General features: G+C 56.4%; 1 protein-coding gene across 5 annotated transcripts in view; it reads left to right on the top strand.

Moving 5' to 3' along the window:
* ARHGAP44 (Rho GTPase activating protein 44) overlaps positions 1–22,934 on the top strand; it is a 32,254-nt gene that overhangs the window by 5,475 nt on the left and 3,845 nt on the right. Inside the window, exons 2-20 of one of the 5 annotated variants that reach the window (XM_037409573.1) lie at positions 6,924–6,963; positions 9,706–9,810; positions 9,893–9,969; positions 10,454–10,565; positions 11,440–11,516; positions 12,335–12,452; positions 13,866–13,934; positions 14,020–14,101; positions 14,939–15,066; positions 15,200–15,311; positions 15,689–15,770; positions 16,700–16,780; positions 16,862–16,975; positions 17,114–17,205; positions 17,495–17,675; positions 18,199–18,216; positions 18,519–18,740; positions 21,059–21,141; positions 21,235–21,579. In XM_037409573.1, coding sequence (XP_037265470.1) covers positions 6,924–6,963; positions 9,706–9,810; positions 9,893–9,969; positions 10,454–10,565; positions 11,440–11,516; positions 12,335–12,452; positions 13,866–13,934; positions 14,020–14,101; positions 14,939–15,066; positions 15,200–15,311; positions 15,689–15,770; positions 16,700–16,780; positions 16,862–16,975; positions 17,114–17,205; positions 17,495–17,675; positions 18,199–18,216; positions 18,519–18,740; positions 21,059–21,141; positions 21,235–21,579 — 2,138 coding nt within the window. Of the gene's footprint in view, positions 1–6,923; positions 6,964–9,705; positions 9,811–9,892; positions 9,970–10,453; positions 10,566–11,439; positions 11,517–12,334; positions 12,453–13,865; positions 13,935–14,019; positions 14,102–14,938; positions 15,067–15,199; positions 15,312–15,688; positions 15,771–16,699; positions 16,781–16,861; positions 16,976–17,113; positions 17,206–17,494; positions 17,676–18,198; positions 18,217–18,518; positions 18,741–21,058; positions 21,142–21,234; positions 21,580–22,934 lie in introns of those variants that run through there. The other 4 variants (XM_037409580.1, XM_037409592.1, XM_037409585.1 and 1 more) reach the window with 4 other exon arrangements.

Here is a 22,934-nt window from a genome sequence, read left to right as displayed (position 1 = left end):
GGGATGCTGATGCAGAGAGCTTGCAGCTGGGAAATGGGCAGGAGACGAAGAAAAAAGGATTTTCTGCCTTTAAAACTGTCCCCCATTTTGCTTTGATTCCTTTGATTTCCCAGCGGTGGGCAGAAGGATGGAGGAAAGCTGGACCAGCCTTCCCTGCCTGTTTCATCCCACTTTTCCAGCCTGGTTCGGCCGAAAGTGGGCGAGCTGCCAGGGGCTGAGCCCTGGCACCGGGCCAGCTGGGTGGGCATCGCTGCCCTTAGCCGTAGGTCTGGGACACGGGGACCGTCACTCTGCATCACCCGCCGGGGCAGGATGAGCCCAGGATGCGCTGGAGGAGGCGCTGGTGGGTCCGTCTCACCGTGTCTCGCTGGATGTTGCAGCTCAAGAGTCGGCTCCCTGGGGAATTTGAGCAGCGATTTGAGGATATAAATATTTGATGTTTCATTTCTCGTCTGCTAAAAAGGCACAAGGAAAAATCCGCAGGTCCATTTGGCCTTGGCTGGATCCTGGTTATGAGCCATTGGGCTGTGTGTCCCGGGGGATGCGGTGGCAAGGAGAGCTCAGACAGCGGCAGAAGCTGGGGACGGCGCAGTCCTTGGACCAGCATCCAGCCTGGACTGCGATGCCCAGCGCTCCCAGGGGTTGCATGGACAAGACCTGAGGGTCTTTCTCCTCCCTCCGGCACATGCGACAGATGCTCAGCACCTTATCCAAGTTGCACGGCTGAACCTCACCTGACCAACTTCACCTCTGAGCTTTGGGGTCTTGAGGACCTTGAATTTTCCGGCGGATACTCGCCCCCAGGCACGTGCAGCGGCACCGGAGGGAGATGCGGAGATGCGGGCAGAACCAGGACCGGGATGGAGCCAGGCACCACCCCTGAGCCCACGAGGGATGGCAGGGCAGACCCATCGTGGGAGTTAGCGCTTCAAGCACGGGATGGCCTTGGCTGGGTTTTTGTGCCTCCCTCTGCCTGCGCTCGACCATGAAGCTATTTTTAGGCTGGAGCAAACAGAAATCAGGGGAACCGGCTGGCATCAGTAATTAATAGCAATGAAATATTTACGGGCATATTGTAGCGAGAGGGTGGCAAGGAACAGGGGTGGAAGGGGTATTTGTGGCAGGAGGTGTAGGCAAGGGGGTCCTCAGGCATCGTGGACATGCTCTGCCTTGGAGACGCATCCTCACTCCTGCCCGTCCCCATGCTGGGTGAAGCGCCGCCGCCAGCCAGACGTGATGGTTTTCCCATTCAGAGAGAAAACTGCTGCGAAATCCCTGTCATGCTTTGCATTTTGCTTGCTCAGGGTCATATCCGAGGCTGGGGGCTCCTTGTCTTGGGGGTTTGAGCATCAGAGGGGGACAGTGGTGGGAATGCGAGGCAGGCACTGGTGATGGACAGTCCAGCCAGATGGAGATGTCTGGCATCAGGAGATGCTCCAAGCGAGCACTGGCTTTGCTGTAGCTCCCCAGGTCAAGACATTGGAAGCTCATGTAGTATTTATCTGGAAATCAACCTAATTTGCTTGATCAGTGTTGATTTCTGCTGGCAGCAATTAGTTTTTGCAGAAGCTAATGCCGGACTGAATTGTAGCTGCATCCCCTGCTCGTTTGCATTTAACTCTCCATATTAATTGCCCCTTTTCTCCCAGCTGTTTGTTGGGACACGGGTGTCTGGGTGCTGACTGAGGCTGAGGATTGCCTGGATTTGTGCTGAGAAAAACAGCTCCAGGCTGGAAATCCGGAGGGGAAGGGGAGGAGCAGGCTTTTATTTGCCTAAAGGAAAGATGAAAGAAAGTGTTGAAAGCTGGTGATGCTGTCTGCCTCTCCAAGGCGTGCTCCTGAGGATGTGTGTAGCTCATAAGGTGTGAAGTTTTGGGGGACTAGGGACCAGCCAGGGCAATTGTGGGGGTCCCTGCACCCCTCTCTTCAGTGCTTTTGTTTGCTAAGGCCACTTTGTATGAGCAAAACCCACTGTCTCCAGTTCCCCAGGGCAGGTTTTGTCCCAGCACAGGAGCCCTGGCTGCACCCACCTTGCAGGACATGGGGATGGAAATACCCATGTGAAGAGAATCAGCCCAAAGCTGATACTGGCTTAAACTGGTGCACAGAGCTGTTTTGCTGGTGCCACCAGTTGCCTACTCTGACAGTTGGGCCATGGGATGCTCCAGCCACCAGACCGCTCCATCCAGGGCTCTGCTGCACGTCAGACCCTTGAGCATTGTCCATGGGTCTGGGGTTATGGGGTAAACACAGACAGGCCCCAAACCCCGCCAGGATGTAAGGAAGGGGGGGCTGAGGTAGCTCCCCCAGGACATGGGAGCCTGTGTCCTTATGCCCCCCTGCCAAGGGAGCTCTGGCACCCCCAGGAATTCCTTCGAGAGTGATGATGATTTGGGAAGGAGATGGGTTTGTGCAGGCAGGAGCTCAGCTGCCTCCCACGTGCAGCTGGAGCAGCACAGGCAGGTCCAGGGGTCTCCTGGGCTTGGGGCAGCCATCCCTGCCATGGCACAGGCTGAATCCAGGGGTCTGTGCGACCCCTTGGGCAGCTTCATCCCTGCTCGGCTCTGGCTGCTTGTACAGAGCCAGCAACAGGGCAAGGAGGAGACTGGGGGTGCCAGGAAGGGCTGGGGGTGCTGGGGGGTGCAGGGGAGGGGCTGCAGGGTGTCAAGAGGTGCTGGGGGATGCTGGGGATGAGCTGGGAGGATGCCAGGAGAGGCTGAGGGATGCTGGGGATTGCCTGGGAGGTGCTGGGGAGGAACTGAGGAGTGCTGGGGATGGATTGAAGGGGTGCTGGGGATGGACTGGGGTTGCCTGGAGGGGCTGGGGATGCCAAGAGGAGCTGGGGGATTCCTTGGATGGGAGCAAGATGCCAGACTGGAACAGTGGGAGCATCTCTGCTGGAGCCAGACACATTTCCCAGCATCGGTCACATCCAGACTGGTTCCTCTTAACACTGTTAATGGGTTGCTGTCGTGCTGTGGTTTTGGAAACACCTTTGGGGTTTGGGCTCCGAAGTCCCATGTGGTCTGAATTAAGTGCTTGAGAGCAAACCAGGACCTGGGGCTCCTGAATCCCAGGGGATTCCAGTGAGCAGTTCTTCCCAGGGATGGGAAGCCAAGGTGAGAGAGCTGGGGGGTGGCACAGGGACCCACACCTGTCCTTAAGTGGGATGCTGACTGGATATGGTATGGGGAGGGAGAAGAAAGCACAAACCCCAAAGGTTTGTTGAAGAGGAAGGGCTGAGCAGAGATGTGCAGGGCTGAGCGCCCTGAAGATGCTTTGCGAAGATGCTCGGGGAGATGCTGCCATCCCACCCCTAGAAAAAGCAGCAGGATATTTCTTGATCCCTGCTGGGTGCCCTGGGGAAATCCCTAGGTACCAGGGAGATGGCACTGGGGTCTCCTTGAGCATCTCTGAGTATCAGCAAGGGCTTAGCACCCAAAAATTCCCCCCCCCCAGGCAGGATGGAGCCCAGGTTGTGCAGGAGAGTCTCCATCTCCCCGGCTGCTCCCTGGCACGGCATGTGTTTCCCCACCAAGCATTGCTTGCTGCAGGTTCACAGGATGGCTCATAAGACTGTATAAGCTCCTGTAAAATCATATTAACTTTAGGCTGAGACTCCAGAAACATAACGGATATAATGGGATTTTTCCTGGTGGCATTAGCAGCATGGAGCTGTAATGCAATGCAATGTCAGTGGAGTACGATGATGTTGGGTTTTAGTCTTTACAAGTAAAATGGCCATGTGAAGCGGCTTAGGCTGGGCTTTCTGTGAGTTTGGAGGTGCTGCTTGGTTTTTGCACTCCTGAATATGATTTGCACGTTCTGGAATGCTGCTGGTGGTAGCAAGTATGGAGGCAAGGGGAATTATTTGTATTTTTTTGGTGCACTCTGGAAAATTAATAGGAAGCCTTAGGTGGGATGGCAGGACGTCAGCAGAGCCACATTGTCAGCAGGACTGTGCGTATGTACAGGAGCAGGATCTGTCCCACTTGCAGCTGCTGAACCTTATTTCGATGGTGCTGCAGCCAGGTTGCTGCCCCGGTACATCTGCAGTGCCGGGCTCTCCCGTGGGAGCTACTTGCCATGGCTGCTGGTGACATCACCCATAGGCAGGAGAGTTGCCCCCTGTGCTTTGGCTTTGCAAAAACGTCCCGTGGCAGCTTCTGGGGCCATGCTCCACCCCATTCTGCAAGACAGGGTGCGGGAGCAGGGTGATGCCTGGCTCTGGGTGCAGGTGCTCAGCGCTGACAGGACGTGGTGCCCGGCTCCTGCTGCCACAAGCAACACCACTCTGCTGCAGCTCTACCACATGTCTGTGCCACCACTGGTGGCTGCAGTGTGTCCCTGGGGCCATGCAGAGACCCCCATCCCCATCACAAGCAGGAGGGGAGGACGAAGCATCCCAGCTCCCAAGGATGCCAAAACCAGATGGGGAACCTCATGCCCCAGCAGCGTGCCCATTGCTCTGCCATGTCTCCAGGCAGCTGTCAAGGGGCTCCAACAGCCTCTTTGCTTAATCCTGTCTACAAAACCCAGCAAATCTTTTCCCTGAACCCCTCCTTTTTAAAACCTAATCTATTGCTGGCAGGGTCCCCAACCTGCTTAAGCATCCTGGGATGTGGCAGGGCTGGCACAGGTGTGCTGGGGCTGTGGGATGCTCTCCGTTAAAGCCACTGAGGTTTCTTACACTGAGTATATGCTGAAAAGCAGAACAAAGCCAGATTTTTGTTCTCCTGTTTGAAATGTCATTTTTCTACTTCCCCCAAATGCACATCAGAGTGTAGCACATGTGGGTTTCTGGCTGCTGGGCCATGGGGTGTGCAAAACCCATCCATCGGCTTGGCTGGAAAGAGGAGGAAGTGTGCTAAACCCATCACTTTTTGGGGAGCATTTTTCCAAAGGTGCAATGAGGGGAGAGATTTATTTATGCCTTAAAGTTGTGAATGATTTCCGAGTGCAGAGTGAGCAGCCGGGATGTGTGCCGGTGGTGCCTGCACGTGGGTGTGCGATGCTCGCCTGCATCCCTGCCACCTCCTTCTTCAGGATGCTAAATACATCCTGAACTGGGGTGAGGAAGCAGGGATGGTTGTTTGTCTGTGCTGGTGGGTATTTGCTCTTTTCTTCACCATTTGTGTTAAGTCTGTAGCATTTCCAACCCCAGCCATAGATGATAACAAAGGTGATTTGCAGGAGTGGAGGAGAACCTGAGCAGCCCTTGCTCCTGGGCAGCCAGCGCATCGCTTGCCATTCACAGAGATATTGCAACACATTCATTTAAATCGCTGCTTTCAAAAGTCAAAATAAGTAGGAGGTGGGTTTTTTCATTTTTAAACCCAACTTGAATCAGACACTGTGTCACAGCACTATCAAACTAGTAGCCTGCAACAAGCCTTTTACCATCCCATACCAAGTTAACTTCAATAAGTAGTCAGCACACCTTGCCCCAGCAGTCACCGATCCCTCACAAGGTTTCAAAGGTTCATCTACTGTTTGTGCTGTTTCTTCAACCTCTTCAGGCCAGTCCCTCTGCTTCTCGCCTCTGCTGCATCCTTCTCCTTGTCTCTTCTACCTCCAGGGCACTTGCTCTCCTCCCTCTGCTTCTTCCAGGTCTCTTTTAGTTAGCTGTTCCTCTTCCATCCCCCTTAGAGCTATTTAACTACTCTCAGGAACCAGCCACAGCTGCACCTTATCCACGTCAGCCAATCCACCGCCCCTGAAGCCAGCCCACAGCTGTATGTTATCAATGTTAATTAACCCAGCTTCATTCCTCTACAACACTGGGACAACTTTCATACACAAACCAGATTTAATGCAGTTAATTTAGGCTTTTTAAACGTCCTTGGACGTGGTGTATTTGTGGATGAGCCCATAGACCACCCTGTTCTGGCTGGTGCTGGTGCTGCTGCTGTGCTGGACTTGCTCATTGAACCTTGCTCTCCCAGTGCTTACTCCTTATTTCCACTTTTTCAATACTTCACTCAGTCTCTCAAAGCTGAGAAAGCAGCTTGAATAGCAGAAAGCAACCAGGGTGCAGGCAATAAAGCAATGTTTTTAGGAAGGATGAGAGCACTGAGCTTGCATTGTTTATTAAAAAAACCTTTTGGGACTAATGGGCTAAATCACAGCTGCCCAAATGCATCTTGACTGAGGTCATTTTTTGAAGAGAGATGATGCACTGAAGTTGTAAAAAAACCCTAAGAAAATGAACAAATGATCCAGAGTGTGATAGTTTAAATAAGCCTGAGCAGATCTGGTGAGGCACAGCCACAGGGGCTTTGCGGGCAGGGATGCTGCAGATCTGTGCATGGCTGAGGAGGGTCTTGCAGTGAGTTCGTGTCTCCTTCTGCATCCTTAGTGCTCCTCGCTAGCGAAGACAGCAGATGACACGAGCTCTGGAGCGGTAAATCCAGCTCTGACGAGCAGCGGGAGGGTTATGGTGAAGCCCCGGGCAGCAGCTGCCGCCACAGATTCAGTCGGCTGTGTCGGACCGAAAGGCTCAGTCGTGCGGATGGGTTGTGTCCTTGAAATCCGCGGGGCTGAGGGTGTGCCAGAGCCCGGCACGGCCCAGGGAGCTGCTTTCGTGTGTAGACACACACCTCCCTCTGCGGAACTGCCCACATCCTCCTGGGAATTCAGCATCCCTGTTTTGCTGGAGATAATGGGAAAATAAGGGGGAGATTGGGGTGGACCATGAATTGGTGTGGGACGTGGCATGCTCACAGTGAGCTGTGAAGATGCTCCATCCTTTGCTTATTTAGGAGATGAGGTGATGGCTGGCGGGACCAGAGAACTTTAAATCACCAGCTGCATCCCGATGGGAAAGTACATTCAGCTGTGCCCGGTACTGCGGCGTGCAGCCTGGGCGCTGCCGCCTGCGCTGGAGCCTTCGCCAACACTTCATGTTCTTTCTTGTCTTGCAGGGCTGAGAAGACAGAGGTTTTGAGTGAAGATCTCCTGCAGGTGAGGTCCTCTGCAGCTGGTCCGACCCATGCCCGGGGTGCCCATGGGTGCCCAGCCACCCACCCGTGGGTGCTGGATGCGGCAGCAGCTCCATGCCACTCGGTGCCGCGGTGTCCCGCAGCAATGAGAGGGGCTGGGAGGAGGAGGAGGGGGTTGGGAGCGTGGGAAGCGGCACTATCTCCCTCCCACGTGCCCTCCAGCCCGCTCCCAGCCTGGTTTTCAGGTCAGCTGGAATCGGATCCAATCTTGTCTCCACCAGGATGGCAACCTGATACACCGGCCAGATTGCAGGTGCCTGCATCTCCCTCTCTGATGCAAAACCTGCCCTGGGGACGGGACATGTGACAGCAGGGGACAGTCCCCAAAGCTGAGGGGTTGGGCTTTCCCTGAAGCTGAGGAGTTGGGAGACTTCAGCAAAACAGCTTGAGCCAAAAACCTCACATCGTGCCTTGGAGCATCGGCTGTGATGCTCGGGTCACAATCTCTCAGGGACATCTCATCTTGGTGCTCTTTGGTCCGGGAGCAGGGCTTTCTGCCCCCCAGGGAAGGGGGCAACTGAGCAGGTGCCAGCAAAGGGATGTGTATTCACAAATCCATCACTGAATTCGTGAGGTTTCTAACTCACATTCTCTAAATCATCACCTGTAACTTGGGCACCGATGGGTCAATCAGCTGCCCAGCCCTTGGGGAGGGAGCTCTCCCCTCTTCCCCCATCACAGCATGGGCATCCCCTGGCGTCAGCCAGTCCGGCTGCTGCTGGAGCCACTTAAAAACCTGTTTTTGGGGGAAGCTGATGTATTTACACCTTCCAGCTTGGGAATTCGGTCTGTGCCATTGCTATCAGGTAGCAGATTCAGCAGAAACAAGCAGAACCTGTGTGCAAGGATGCTGGTGGCAGGAGACAGCGACCTGCAGGCAGCAGTGCTGCCCAGTGCCATTTAGCTCTTTCTGGCCACTGTGTCCTGTCTATGTGTTGGCTTCGCTTGCAACTAATGGTGATGCTCCCTGCACACATCAGGCTTCAGCGAGCCGGGTGTTAGCCAAAAACATGAGCAGGGTTTGAGTGAGCCATCACTAAAGGGGTAAGGTGAAACCGTGCTGGAAGAGGGTGGAATGGAGCTCTGTTTGCAAACGTCCTGGCCGAGTGCATCAGTTAATCCCTCCCATGGCTGCTTGCTACTTTACTGGGCATTTAGCAGTGTCTCCGTCGTGGCTGGGACCAGCCTGACCCGTGCAGGGGGGAGCGAGGTTGGTCTCCACTTGCACCAGCACTGGTGAGGAGTCCAGCAGCAGCGTGGGCTCCCGGGGCGCTGGTGGGTTTGCTCTTCAGCAGCACTGTCCTCACAGTGTGCACCCCCATGAGCCAGTCCCCAGCCTTCAGGATTTGGGTTTTTTTTCCTTTCTTCACCACCAGTGCTGGTGGCCAGGACAGGCAGAGTGCGGCGGCACCGTGCTGCTCAGTCCCCATCGGCAGCTGAGCGGGTTGGAGCAGAGGGGAACTGAGCACTGCCCACACCCAGCAGCCAGAGGGAACATCAATAATGAAACTTTTTTCTGTCTATTTTAAATTCTGGTGTTTCTCCTTGCAAGTTCTGAGGTCTCCATGGCCTCTTGGCACTGAGAGCCAGACCCTGCTCTTACAGCCACCTGGTGACATCCTGGCACTAGGTAGCATCTGTGCTGTCACCGCTGAGGGCATGTCTGGCTTCAACAACATCACACGGGGGATTTCTACACCCTTTGGAGATAATTCAGTGGGGAGAGTGGTCGGTGCCGTCTTGGCTGGGTGTCCCAAGAGTCAGTCATGTTCATGGGGGTCTGTCTCCAGGGGTGGTGGGGAGCCCAGACCCTCTGGGGCGTTGTATCTAGTTGCCTCCACATCTAGGTGGGTGTGCACCCACATAAGTGCCTTTGAGAACATCATACCCCTTCCTTGCAACATACACACAGACCTGTGTGTGTATATGTATATATGAAATGTATATCATTTATGTAATTTATATATTTTAAATAGATATACACACATCTGCGTATATGGTGAAAGGAACATGTATATATTGCAGGGATGGCAGAGGCTGCTCTACCTTAGCCAGGCATCCTGGAAATCTATTTATTTATATATTTCAATAATATTTATATATTATTGTATATAGTGTATAGTATTAGTAATATATATATCATTATAGTGGTGGAGGGAGGCTCAGCTTGAGTGCCAGGCGGCCATGAGATGCCTCTTGCCTCAAGGACTTGCCGCAGGCTGGGCGCTTCTCCTGGGTAGCGGGTATTTCTTCTTTTTTCCCCAGGTCATTTCCCAAGATTTTGAGCTTTAGGGAATATTTCTCTTTTTCCAGATAATTTCCCAAAATTTTGAGATTTCCAGGTTTTCCCTGCATCTCTCAGCTTTGGTTTTCACCAGATCTTGGGTGCTTATATTTAATGACTCATCTTGCTGAGTTTTGGGATGAACTGCTTAACTTAATCAACGCAGAGGCAAATAAGGCAATTTTCAGCCCCAAGTTAGAGTGTTGTTAGAGCTAAGGTGGGGCAGCATCGGCTTGGTGAGACCTTCTCCTGCTTCAGGCATCCCTGCCCTAGGAAGAGGTTTGGCTCCTGGGCTGTTGCATCTGATGCTGCAGCAATTAAAATCACTTTGATTGAAAAGCAGGAGGTCCCTTACATCCCTGCGTGGTGGGTGCATGACCAGGCAGGATACCCTGGTGATGGGCACTACTGCATCCACAGGTGGAGAAGCGCCTGGAGCTGGTGAAGCAGGTCTCCCACAGCACCCACAAGAAGCTGACGGCATGTCTGCAGGGTCAGCAAGGCGTGGATGCAGACAAGCGCTCGGTGAGGCTTTGGCAGGGCTCGGAGGATGCCGGGCAGGGGGCGGCGGGGCGGCAGGGTGGGAAACGCAACCCTCTCGTTGCAGAAGAAGCTGCCGCTGACAACACTGGCACAGTGCTTGATGGAGGGATCGGCTGTGCTGGGCGACGACTCCCTGCTGGGGTAAGGGGGGCCCGGGTCTCCCCCGGCACTCCGCCACTGCCGGCATGCTGCAGGGATGCTGGGATGCAGCTGCCAGAGGAATGGCAGCAGTTTCTTATCCATGATGCTGGATAACGGGGTGGGAGGGGATGGTTCACAGCAGTGTCAGAGGGGCTGGGTGCTTGTGTGATTGCTGTAGTCCAGGAGTTTCCTTTGTTCTCCTTGTGATGAGCTGGGATCCTTCAGTCATGCAGTATACAACGTAAAATATAGATGTATCTTGAGAAACTCCGTGCAGTTTCAAACTATAAGTGGTACAATAGTTTAAGGAATGAGATTTCCCTAACACCTAGGGTGCCCACAGTCCCTGGGCTGCCACGCACCCTCCAGCCCTCTGCCAAGGAGGGGCTTTGGGTGACCATCACCTACCGCGATGGGTGCGGGGTGGCTGCCAGTTGCCCACCACCGGCCCCCGTGGTGCCCAGCACTGCCCGTGCCCTTGCAGGAAGATGTTGCGGCTCTGCGGGGAGGCAGAGGACAAGCTGGCTCAGGAGCTCATCCACTTCGAGCTGCAGGTGGAGAGGGATGTCATCGAGCCCCTCTTCGTGCTGGCTGAGGTGAGCGGCGGGCAGGGGTGTCACGGCGACAGGGTGTCACCGTGCTAGGGACTCGCATCCCAGCCAAGCCTGGGGGAAAGCGGGGTTTCACCACTTCAGCCGTGTATTTGGTTCCTGGCCCCTGCAGGAGACCATTGCCCTTTGAGATGTTTGCTAATTGCTTTAATTGGCAGGCAGTATTTGCACAATCCCCTGGGCTGGCTGCTGGGGTGGTGTCCTGCCTGGCTCCTTCACCCGCTCGTGCTGCTCTTGCTTTTTTCTGCCTTTCCTGAAAGCAGAGGTGTTAACACTCATATTTCTGACCCATTTTCCAAGCTCCAAACACATATCCTTGTGGTTTAGGATTTCTCTTTTTAACTCCTTTTCCCCCCTGCTGCCAACTTTGTTTCTCAGTTTTACCCAATGCTTCCCCCACACACACACTTTTACATCTAGCAAAATGTCCTTGACTTAGTTCTGATTTTATCTTTTGCAGCAGAAACAAGAGCTTTATCACACTGCTGGTGTTCAGGGCTTTCAGCCGTTACCTGTGGCAAACATGCCAGTGCACGGGAGGCTTTGCCTCGCCATCCCCCAAAACCCATTTCTTGCCTTTGTCCGGCTCCCCAGTGCCGGAGGCTTTGATACCCCAAGGATGCTCCGCTCAGGGATGCGGGTTCTGCTGTTGGGGCTGTTGTGGGGTGGCACAGCCTGGGTGGGGACACAAAGAGGGGACGAGCTGTGTCATCTCCCTAATGATGTTAAAATAAGGAGTTGCATCCTTATCTGCCCGGCTTGCACCGGCCTAAGCTCCCAGCATTGCAGTCGGGTATGACCTGCCTCGGACACCTCCCTGGGGTGTTTTATCTCCTCCCGTTCCTGTGTGTTGCTGCAGGTGGAAATCCCAAATATCCAAAAGCAGAGGAAGCACTTGGCAAAGCTCGTGCTGGACATGGACTCTTCCAGGACACGGTAGGAAGCAGCTTCAAAGCTGCTTTACAAAAAAATAAAATTCCCAAGTGATGGGTAGTGCCAGGGAGGGCACATCCCAGAGCCCTGCTGTCACGACTCCCTTGGGACAGTACGTCTTGGCCCTGTCACCATGTGCCTTGTGTCAAGCTCTGCAACGAGCCACAATTTCTGCTCTTGTCTGCAGAATCCACAGATCCCTTTTTCCTTGCCTGCCCTCTGCAGAAGAGATTCTTCTTTTCTGGCACAAATCATTTTTTTTTTCTCTTTTCCCTGTCTGGGTGAGTTCTTACATGATGGCAAAGAGCTGGGTGCTCCTGCTGCTGTAGAGCAGTGCTGGTGGGGAGCTGAGATGACCCTTGGGATCGTCCTGTGCTCCAGCCGCTGCGGTGGGAGCCGGCAGGCTGCGCTTTGGGTTTTGCTGGGGGCTGCTGAGGGGGCAAAGCCCCGCACATTGCAGCGTGTCCTGAGGAGAGCTCTGGGAGGTGACTGTACTCAGTCCCCAACATCATTTCCAGGCTCTCTCATCACCTTCCCTCTCTCCTCCCATCCTGATGAGGCTCATCCTCCTGCTGAAAGTAATTGCTTAATTAGAGCCCAGTGCGTGCAGCCAGTTGTGAGGACTGGGGATGTTCAGGGTTGGGAGCAGATGCTGCATCCCAGCCTGGGTTGGGACCATCTCCATGGTGCTCAGCCCTGGGGACCATGGTGGGCTTGGCTGAGGGGGGTCCCTGGGCTGCCCTCCAAGCCTGCTGGGAGCCAGCCACAGCTCTGCAGGGGTCCCCATCCCTCCCCATGACAGCTCTGCCTGCTCTTTGCAGGTGGCAGCAGTCCGCGAAGTCCTCGGGTTTGGCCAGCAACCTGCAGCCCTCGGGCGCCAAAGCCGACGCTCTCAGGGAGGAGATGGAGGAGGCAGCCAACAGAGTGGAGATCTGCAGGGTACCCAGGGTCCTGGGGGGATCGCTGCTTGCTGGAGTGGGAGGACCTTGGCATCCCAGGCACCACAGAAAACCTGCAGCCACTCCTTTCACCCCGTTCTTCACCCTCTTCTTACCCCATTACCCATGATAAACCCTCCTCTGGCTGGTCACCATCCCCAAACACAGCCTGGTGGCAGTGAGCGATGCTCACCAGCCAAGCAGGACATCCCCGGTTCCTCTATTCCCATCCTCCATATCTTGCTGGAGCCAGAGAGCATCCCATTCCCAGGGGACCCATCCCAGCAGAAGCCGGTGAGCTCAGCACCGAGTACGCCCAGTCGTGTCAGTGCCACTTGGCATGTCACCCCCCACCATCCCATGGGAGCACGACCCACCCAGCTGATCATGTTAGGTGGGAAAAATGTCTGAGCGAGGGGGAATGCTGCTGCCAGTGCCTTTGCTGCAGGCTGTGACATACGTCAATAAAACCCACAGGCAATTTTGTGTGGCTTTAAATTCCCCCTGGGGCAGAAAATGCAAAGGGCTGGGCTGACCTGGTGCTCTAGGGTTTGGGCAGGAGGTGGGACTGGGTGCGTGTCTCAAATCGCAACTCTTTTCTCCAGTGACACAACCAGAACCCACGTAGCCTTTAAAATCCAGTGCCAAACTCGTGCTGTCTCCCCCATCTTAAAGCAGCCCCATGCGCCCAGCAATTTCCCACAAACCAGCTCAGCCAGGAGCTGCCCCCCAGTATCTTCACCGTATTGATGGTGGATGTTGCAACTGGGATGTGCTCACAGTGTTTTAAAATGCTGATGGTTTTCCTCCAGTTGAGTTATCCAAGGGGATTTTCAGAAAGGCACAATTCAGGAAGCGGCAAAATCTATTTCGCAAGTGTGGAGACAGAGAGACTCGTGTCCTGGTGCTGAGGGGCTTGTTGCAATTCAGAGCAAGAAGCGCCTGATGCCCATCAGGCTGGTCCGCACGAGGGGCTGGGATGCTACCGCGGCAGCTGCGCCATGTGCGCCGCTCCGCTGTTGTTAATGAGCCACTTGCAGACACAGAGCAATGCGGTGAGGTGTTGGGACGAGTAAACCTGGGGTTTAATTTGTGCTGTTCAGCCCATCGGGACGTGCAGCCTTTGGCTGACAGGTTGTTTCCAAGTCGCTCTCACTTCCAGAGAGCTGGTTGCAAGGCGCCGGCTCAGCATGGGCTCCGGAAGGTGCTGTGGAGCTGTTTGCACTGCTGCAGAAAGCAAACTTCCACAGTGCTGCTTGTATTCCACGTCCCAACACTTCTTGAGCGGTTGCTGCAACATCCCACCTTGCATGTTGACTCCTGGTGTGACCAAGCTGGTCCCTCCTGGTGGCCTCCAAAGAGTGGCATCAGGGCAGCACGAGTGGGACAGCAACTAATTCTCTGCTCTCCACAGGACCAGCTGTCAGCTGACATGTACAATTTTGTGGCCAAAGAAGTAGACTATGCAAACTATTTTCAAACTGTAAGTGCCACCCATCCCCACGGGACTCCTCCGGCTCCGTTCCCAGCCGTAGGGGTGACAGCCGGTGCCGTCTCTCCCCCTGCAGCTGATCGAGGTGCAGGCAGAGTACCATCGGAAATCCCTAGCGCTTTTGCAGAACGTCCTGCCTCAGATTAAAGCCCAGCAGGGTAAGTGCCCGTGGGGTCTGTCCCACTCCTGCATGTGATGCCAAGGGCTCTGCATCACGCCGGAGCCGCGTGGGGCTTTGCCACAGTGATGAGCCGGCTCTGGCGTGACCCCGTGGTGTAGCGTGGTTCTGGGTTTGCGGCTGAGCATCCTCCCTTTGCTTGCCCCGCCTGCATCCCGCCTGCCCCGCTGCTGGGGAGGGCATCCCATCCCCATCCCACTTGGTCACGGGGGGGCAGGACCCGGCCACCTTCATGGAGCGGGTGGGAAATCTGCCCAAATATCCCCATCAAGAGCAGCACCAGAGGTGGGAACCCAGCGCCAAGGTGGGGGTCCTGGGGCTTCACTTTGCACTGTGCAACCTCCGTAGGAGCTGGGCTGGGAGACCGAGGTGGGGAGAGCCCCGCGCGATGGCTCTGTGAGCAGCGCATTCTCGGGGCAGGGCTCGGGGTGCTGCCATCGCTGCAGCGGGGCAGGGAGTGATTTGTATTTTATTTTTTTCTCTCGATCCCACAAAATATTCCTGCCTCAAACTGTGATGGAAGAAGGGGGAAAATATTGCAAAGGTTTGCCCGTGGTTGCTCCCCCCGGAAAACGTTATCCAGCCCCTTTGAAATGTCCCGTGTGATGATTGGAAAACATTTTGTTTGGATTTCATCTTTAAAAAGCACTTCCCGAGCTGCCCAGGACAGAGGTGCGGGGTCCTGTTGTTTTAGCAACACCCAAACGGAATATTTTGCTGCCGAAACGCTGTGATCCAAGGGCCTTTCGGGGAGGGGATGCTGGATCCGGCACCATTCCCGCCGTGTCCTCCCTCTCACCCCCTCTGCCCGTCACAGAGGCGTGGATGGAGAAGCCCTCCTTCGGGAAGCCCTTGGAGGAGCACCTGGCTGTCAGCGGGCGGGAGATCGCCTTCCCCGTGGAGGCGTGCGTGACGATGCTCCTGGAGTGCGGCATGCAGGAGGAGGTGGGTCCCATGTCCTACCACCCTTGGCTGGGCATGGATGGAAGGGGACATGGCAGGGACAAGCAACCAGGGGGCTTTGGGGACATTCCCGGCCCCAAAGCTTGTCCGACGCTCTCCCGTGTCCTCTGCCAAGGGTCTCTTCCGAGTGGCTCCCTCGGCCTCCAAGCTGAAGAAGCTCAAGGCTGCCCTGGACTGCTGTGTGGTGGATGTGCAGGAGTACTCGGCCGACCCCCACGCCATCGCAGGTAGGTGCTGCCTCTGGGCAGGGGCTGTGAGTGGGATGGCCCATCCAGCCCCCCCGGTGCCAACCATGGGCACCCAGAGCATGGTCAGCAGTGGCGTGAAGTCTAGGTGGAGGCCAGTAACTAGTGGTGGAGGCAAGAATGATGGAGGGAATCGGGGAGGAGCTAGGAAGGCCTTGGTGGAGGTGGCAAGGTGCATGCTGAGGGTCAGGGGATGCTATGGGTTCCACCAAGCTGGGGAGAATAGCGGGTGCTTTGGGATGTGAGGGGTGGGAAGGTTGGGAGGGATGTGAGTCAAAATGCTGAGGACCGAAACCACTTGGTGCCCGTTGGCCAGTGCCACCCGCAGTGCCGAGCCTCGTGTCCCCTGTGTGCCGCAGGAGCCCTCAAATCCTACCTGCGAGAGCTGCCGGAGCCCCTCATGACGTTTGAGCTGTACGAGGAGTGGATCCAGGCATCCAAGTAAGTCTGGGGCATCCCCCCCATTCCTCTGTGACGCAGATGATGACATCTTGGGTCCCCATGGGTGGTTGGGGGCCATAAGTTATTTCTGACATGGCTCACAGAATTTAGGATGTTTCCTCGGGGGTGTGAGAGCCAGGGGGGTTCCCATGATGTTCCTTGAGCATCGTGGGTCCCAGCACTGAGGGTGGACCTGATGTCTCCTGACCCTAATGTCCCCAGCCTGGTCCCAAGCACTCTGGCCAAGGTGGCTGAGCTCTCCCAGCATCTTTGGGCAAGCCCTTGGATGCCAGGCTGTGGTGCCATTTCTGGATGGGTGTGCAAACCCTGGGGGGCAGCTGGCCAAGGGAGCTCCCACCTGCATTGCTGGGGTGCTCTGCACCACGGGACCCCCAAAACCCAGCAGGATTGGGCCAGCTGAAGTGGCACCATCATGCCTGTTCCGCTGTTGGAGATGTTTGGGGTAGGAGAATGTTGGGCAGAGGGAGGTGGGAGAAGGAGCATCTCCTATTGAGGTGGGAAGCACCTTGGTGGTGCCTGAATATAGGTCTGACCATGCCCCTGCCTGCCCTGGGAGCGCTGGAGCACGGCAGGGACGTGGAGGTGGCTCACTGGAGGGGATGGTCCCCAAGGTGGCAGAGCGGGCTGCTTTGGGGAGCTGTTTGCAGTAATGTCCCCTTCCAAAGCAAACACATCCCCAAAACACACCCTCCGGGGGGGCTGCACAGAGGTGGGGAGGGGACCAGCATCCAACCCGCTGCCAAAAGGTTTCCTTCTCTTTTTGGCAGGGTTTGGGGGGTTAGTTTACTTATATAATGTTGGCAGCAGCTCAAGGGTCTTGCAGAGTCCCCAAGAGCAGGGCTGGAGGGGTCAGAAGCCCCGGGGTGGGGTGGGGATGGGGAATAACCCTCTCGCCCACCTCCCCACAGCATCCCGGAGCAGGAGAAGCGGCTGCAGGCACTCTGGAGCACCTGCGAGAAGCTGCCCAAAGCCAACTACAACAACATCAGGTGAGCCTGGGGCCAGCGGGACCCGGGGAGGGGACGGAGAGGGTGCAATCCTGATACACCGACACAGCTCACGCTTTCCAGGTATGTGATTAAATTCCTGGCCAAGCTGACGGAGTACCAGGACACGAATAAAATGACCCCGAGCAATGTGGCCATCGTGCTGGGACCCAACCTCCTCTGGCCGCAGGCGGACGGGTAAGGTGTCTGGGTGGAAAGCAAGTGTGCCAGAGGGATGCTGGGGGAGGGGGGGAGGGAGGGTCTGGGGCCAAAATCCTGCTGGGAATAAGGCTGGACTGCAGTAGGGTTGCTAAACTGCTGCCCCCCGCCTTGCAGGAACATGACGGAGATGATGACGACCGTCTCACTGCAGATCGTGGGCATCATCGAGCCGCTCATCCAGCACGCCGACTGGTTCTTCCCCGGAGGTAGGCTGTGCCCACCGCCGTGGTGGGCTGGGCTGGGCTTCGTGGGACCTCCCGCCCCTCCCTGGGGAGGGGGTGCAGAGCTCCCATATTTATTTTTGCCAGCCCCCTCTGCTTGCCTTGGCTTGGGCGAGGGGAGCTCAAGCAGAGATCTGGCAAGTCTCATCACAGCGGTGAGCCCAACCTAGCTGCTCCAGCACCTGCAAGCATTCTTGGTGCTGATACCCCCACCTCACCCCTCACTGAGGACATACGTCTCCCGACGTCCCCCCACTCTTGTTTCCCTCCCCAGACATCGAGTTCAACGTGACGGGCAACTATGGCAGCCCCATGCACATCAACCACAACGCCAACTACAGCTCCATGCCCTCCCCAGACATGGACCACGCGGACCGCCGGCAGCACGACCAGGCACGGCGGCCCCTCAGCGTGGCCACGGACAACATGATGCTGGAGTTTTACAAGAAGGATGGGTAGGGTCTTGGCAGTGCCAGGGTTTGGGGAGAGGGAAGACGTGGCGTTGCCACCACCCTGGGGCAGGTGGTACTGAGCTGTTTGAGGCTGGGTGGTTCTGGGGTGGGAGAAACCCCCTGCTCTCCATGCTGGGCTCTTGGGGATGCTCAGGTGAGCCCCCAGCCCACTGGAGATGGGAGTAGGGTGGCCCGTGGCGTGCACCAGGGCTGTGCCGTGCCGGGGTTGGGTGCCCTAGGGTCCCCAGGGTCTGCAGGCTTTGCCCCAGGGGAAACTCCCCACTCCCAACCCGTGCATGCCCCCACCATGCCACCTCACGGGGACTGCAGCCAGTCAGGTTGGCTCCAGAAAAACACCCTCAGGGCTGACCCCATCTCCCAGAAATGTCCCCGGGGTTCTCCCCATCTCCAAAAAATGTCCCAAGCTCTCCCCATCACTGGCATAGCCTGGCAGCGGGCTCTCACTGTGCACTGTCAAGGTTTAGGGTTTTTTCACACTAATAATTGTGTGTTTCTGCCCATGCAGCCTTAGGAAAATCCAAAGGTACTGTATCCTCTGCAGCAGTGCTGGGAAGGTGCTGGGAGGATGCTGGGAGGAAGCTGGGAAGATGCTGGGAGGATGCTGGTGCCTGCTGGTACCTGGGGAAGGGAGACGTGGCTGGTGGGTGACACAAGCACATCCCACACTGTCACCCCTTCCCTATTGCCATGGAGGTTCATGCCCAGCATATTCCCAGTGGAAGAGGTGTTTTTAGGGACCAGGCACCCCAAAGGAGCCATGACACAGTGCTGGCGGTCCCCTCTTGCGTGGCGGGTGCTGAGAGCCTGTCTCTGTGTCCCCTGCAGCATGGGTGTCAGGGTGATGGACACCTCGTGGGTGGCTCGCCGAGGCACCTCGGTGGTGCGCAAGGCATCGTCCACCCCACCGAGCGCTCAGCCTCCCGCGCCGCCCACTGAGCTCCCCGCTGCACCCCACTCGCCCATTCCTGAGCAATCGCCGGATATTTCAGCTACCCCTTCCCCGCCTCCCACCAGCTTCGGCTTCCCCCCAGGAGCCGAGCGGACAAGGTAAGGTCCCCAACTTTGGCATCCTCCCCATGTGTGAATCCAGCAGCGAGAGAACTCCGTGGCCATGCTAGAGGCAGCGGGAGAGGATGCTCAGCACCCCTGGGCAGGGAGCAGTGTCCTGAGGGCAGCGGGAGGAGAGGATGCTCAGCATCCCTGGGTCCCCGGGCAGCAGTGCCTGGGAGGCAGTGGGAGAGGATGCTCAGCACCCCTGGGTGGGGAGCAGTGCCTGGGGGGCAGTGGGAGAGGATGCTCAGCATCCCTGGGTAGGGAGCAGTGCCTGGGGGGCAGTGGGAGAGGATGCTCAGCATCCCTGGGTAGGGAGCAGTACCTGGGGGGGGCAGCGGGAGGAGAGGATGCTCAGCATCCCTGGGTCCCCAGGCAGCAGTGCCTGGGGGGCAGTGGGAGAGGATGCTCAGCACCCCTGGGTGGGGAGCAGTGTCTGGGGGGCAGTGGGAGGAGAGGATGCTCAGCACCCCTGGGTGGGGAGCAGTGTCTGGGGGGCAGCAGGAGGAGAGGATGCTCAGCATCCCAGCGGCCACCGCGATGTCCCCAGCCTGCCAGCCCCACGCTGCCCTCGAGGATGTGCCAGCAGTCGCTCGCCTGGCTCGCAGTGGGTGTCGCTGGGATGTACCGAATGGGGGCTGGAGCTGCAGGGAAGGTGCCAGAAAAAGCCTGAGGGCGCTGAGCTTTCCCTGGGCCCTGACACTGGCCACGGTCTGTGTCTGGCTCCAGTTTGCACAGGCCAGAGGGGAGAAAGCACAAAAATTCCACTTTTCTGCCCCAAAAAGGGAATCTGAGCTTTGGAACTGGCCGCGAGCCTCACACCCCCACCCTCCGTGGTGCACCCATGGGTGGGGGTGGCAGCCCCTGTGCTGTGGGGTCAGTCAGGTGCCGTGGGATGAGGTGGGGGGGCTTTGGCAGCATGAGGGCTCCACCGCCGCTCTCCCCTGCCCCCCCGGCAGCACTCCTGCTTTTTTATTATTTTTCCCCCCGACCGCAGACCCCCGGGATGAGGATGAGCAGGGCCTCCCCAGGCCCAGCCGCTGCAGCCTTCCTCCCCACCACCCTTCTCCCCGCTCGCCCCTCACCCTGGCACCAGGCCTGGCCCCCCCGCACCCCGCCGTGCGCTGTGGCAATGCCCCCCAAACGGCGGGGGGGCCGGGGGGGCCGCGCTGCAGGGGGCACCTCGCAGCTCGCCCTGCTTCTGCCTCCCGCTGTGCTTTCAACTGGCCACTTTCTTTTTCGTTATTATTATTACTTATTATTTTAATATTTACTTTTTGATTTTTTTTTATCATTTTATTTTATTTTTATTATTTTCTTTTTTTAACTTTCGATTTTCATCGTATTTTTATTTCGTTATTTTGGGGGTTTGTTAATTATTCATTGACTTTCACTCTGTTTTGGTTTTTAACTTTATTTTCATTCATTGCACTTTTAATTTGCCTTCTTTTTTTTTATTTTATTGCTGGTTTTCATTTCATTTAATTTCTCTCTTGTTTTAATTTTAATTTGCCTTTTCTTTTTTTATTCATTTTATTTCTTGTTATCATTATAATTTCTTTTCTCTCTTGTTTTAATTTTAATTTGCCTTCTTTTTTTATTATTTTATTTCTGGCTATCGTTTCTTTTGATTTCTCTCTTGTTTTAATTTTAATTTGCCTTTTCTTTTTTTATTTATTTTATTAGTGGTTATCGTTTCTTTTCATTTCTCTCTTATTTTAATTTGCCTTCTTTTCTTTATTTAAATTTTATTTCTGGTTATCGTTTCTTTTCATTTCTCTCTTGTTTTAATTTTAATTTGTCTTCTTTTTTTAATTTTATTTCTGGTTATCGTTTCTTTTCATTTCTTTCTTGTTTTAATTCTAATTTGTCTTTTTTTAAAATTTTATTTCTTGTTTTCGTTTCTTTTAATTTCTCTTTTTTTTAGTTTAAATTTGCCTTTTCTTATTTTATTTCTGCTTTTCGTTTCTTTTCATTTCTCTCTTGTTTTCATTTTTTATTTATTCTCGGTTTATTTTTTAATTTTTTAAACTCTTTATCCTCCTTGCATTTTGATGTCATTACCTTTGTCTTTTGTTCCCTTTTGAAGTTTTCGTTCCCTTTTACTCGTCTGTTTTGTTTCGGGTTTTCACTGGATTTTCTGTCAGTCCTTTTGCCTTTTAAATTTTAAGTTGCATCCCTTTTTTTTTTTTTTTCCCCCTTTAATTTCTATTTTTCGTTCCTTTCCATGCCTGTCTCATTTCAGTTTTTACTTTTACTTTTACCTCTCACTTTCCGCTCTCACCTTCTCTCCTCTTCTCTCCGCGCCGCCCCAGCACGGGAAAGCCCCGGGAGCCCGGCGCCGGGCCGGGGGGGGCGCCGCCGCCCGCCGAGCAGAGCCCGCACGCCCCGCGCAAAGGTAGGAGCGGGGCCGGGGGGGGGTCCCCGCTGGTTGCGACCCCCCCCCCAGCCCCTTGACCCGCCCCCCCCCCCCCTTGTCTCTGTCTCGCAGTGGCCAAGAAGCTGGCGCCCATCCCGCCGCGGGCGGCCGCGGGGGAGCAGGGGGGGGGGCAGCCCTCCCCCGCCAGCCTGTCCCCCACCCCCCCCAGCACCCCCTCCCCGTACGGCCCCCCCGGCGCCCCCCCCGGCGCCTGCCTGCCCGCCGGGCAGCCCCCCCCGCCGCCGGCCCCGCTCCCGCCCCCCGCCGCCGCCGCCAAGTCCCGCCCCAGCGCCAAGCCGCGGCCGCGCCCCGCGCTGCCCCCCCCGCCGCAGCCCCCCCCGGCCGCCCCCGCGCCCCCCCAGCCCCCGGAGCTGCCCCGCCTGGACGCCGCGGGCCCCGGGGACGCCGCGCTGGCAGGTAACGGGGGGAGGGGGGGGGACACACACAGCCCCGTCCCTGCGGGCGGGGGCCCTGTGGGAGGGCGACGCTGCTGGGAAGGTGGCAGTGGCCCTGGGAAGGTGTCACCGGGAAGGTGGCGGCGTCCCCAGGAGGGTGACGATGACTCTGGCAAGCGGAGCTGTCCCCAGGAGGGTGGCAGTGGCCCTGGGAAGGTGTCACCGGGAAGGTGGCGGCGTCCCCAGGAGGGTGACGATGACTCTGGCAAGCGGAGCTGTCCCCAGGAGGGTGGCAGTGGCCCTGGGAAGGTGTCACCGGGAAGGTGGCGGCGTCCCCAGGAGGGTGACGATGACTCTGGCAAGCGGAGCTGTCCCCAGGAGGGTGGCAGTGGCCCTGGGAAGGTGGCGGTGGCCCCAGGAAGGTGACAGTGACTCTGGGAAAATGGAGCTGTCCCCAGGAGGGTGGCAGTGGCCCTGGGAAGGTGTCACCGGGAAGGTGGCGGCGTCCCCAGGAGGGTGACAATGACTCTGGCAAGCGGACCTGTCCCCAGGAGGGTGGCAGTGGCCCTGGGAAGGTGGCGGTGGCCCCGGGAAGGTGACAGTGACTCTGGGAAAATGGAGCTGTCCCCAGGAGGGTGGCAGTGGCCCTGGGAAGGTGACAATGACTCTGGCAAGCGGAGCTGTCCCCAGGAGGGTGGCAGTATCCCTGGGAAGGTGGCAGTGGCCCTGGGAAGGTGTCACCGGGAAAGTGGCGGCGTCCCCAGGAGGGTGACGATGGCTCTGGCAAGCGGAGCTGTCCCCAGGAGGGTGGCAGTGGCCCTGGGAAGGTGACAACGACTCTGGCAAGCGGAGCTGTCCCCAGGAGGGATGCAGTGGCCCTTGGAAGGTGACAATGACTCTAGCAAAGCAGACCTGTCCCCAGGAGGGTGGCAGTATCCCTGAGAAAGTGTCAGTGACTGGCAAAATAGAACTGTCCCCAGGAAGGTGGCAGTGGCCCCGGGAATGTGATGATGACTCTGGCAAAGCAGAACTATCCTCAGGAAGGTGTTGGTGGCCCTGGGAAAGCAGAACTGTCCCCAGGAAGGTGGCAGTGGCCCGGGGAAGGGGATGACGTTCCCAGGAAGGTGACAGTGTGCCCAGAAAAGTGACAATTGACTCTGGCAAAATAGAACTGTTCCAGGAAGGTGGTGGTGGCCCTGGGAAGGGGATGATGTTCCCAGGAAGGTGGCAGTGTCCCCAGCAAGGTGTTGATATCCCCAGGAAGGTGGCAATGCACTCGAGAAGGTGGCAATGTCCCTGGGAAGGTGACAGCATCACAGGAAAAGTAGTTATGTCTCCAGGGAGGTGGCAGTGTCACTGGGAAGGTGGCAGCATCCT

This window comes from Falco rusticolus, chromosome 1 (assembly GCF_015220075.1).
Source record: "Falco rusticolus isolate bFalRus1 chromosome 1, bFalRus1.pri, whole genome shotgun sequence".
In the NCBI taxonomy this organism is placed as follows: Eukaryota; Metazoa; Chordata; class Aves; order Falconiformes; family Falconidae; genus Falco; species Falco rusticolus.
This window is presented reverse-complemented; position numbering and strand designations above follow the sequence as displayed.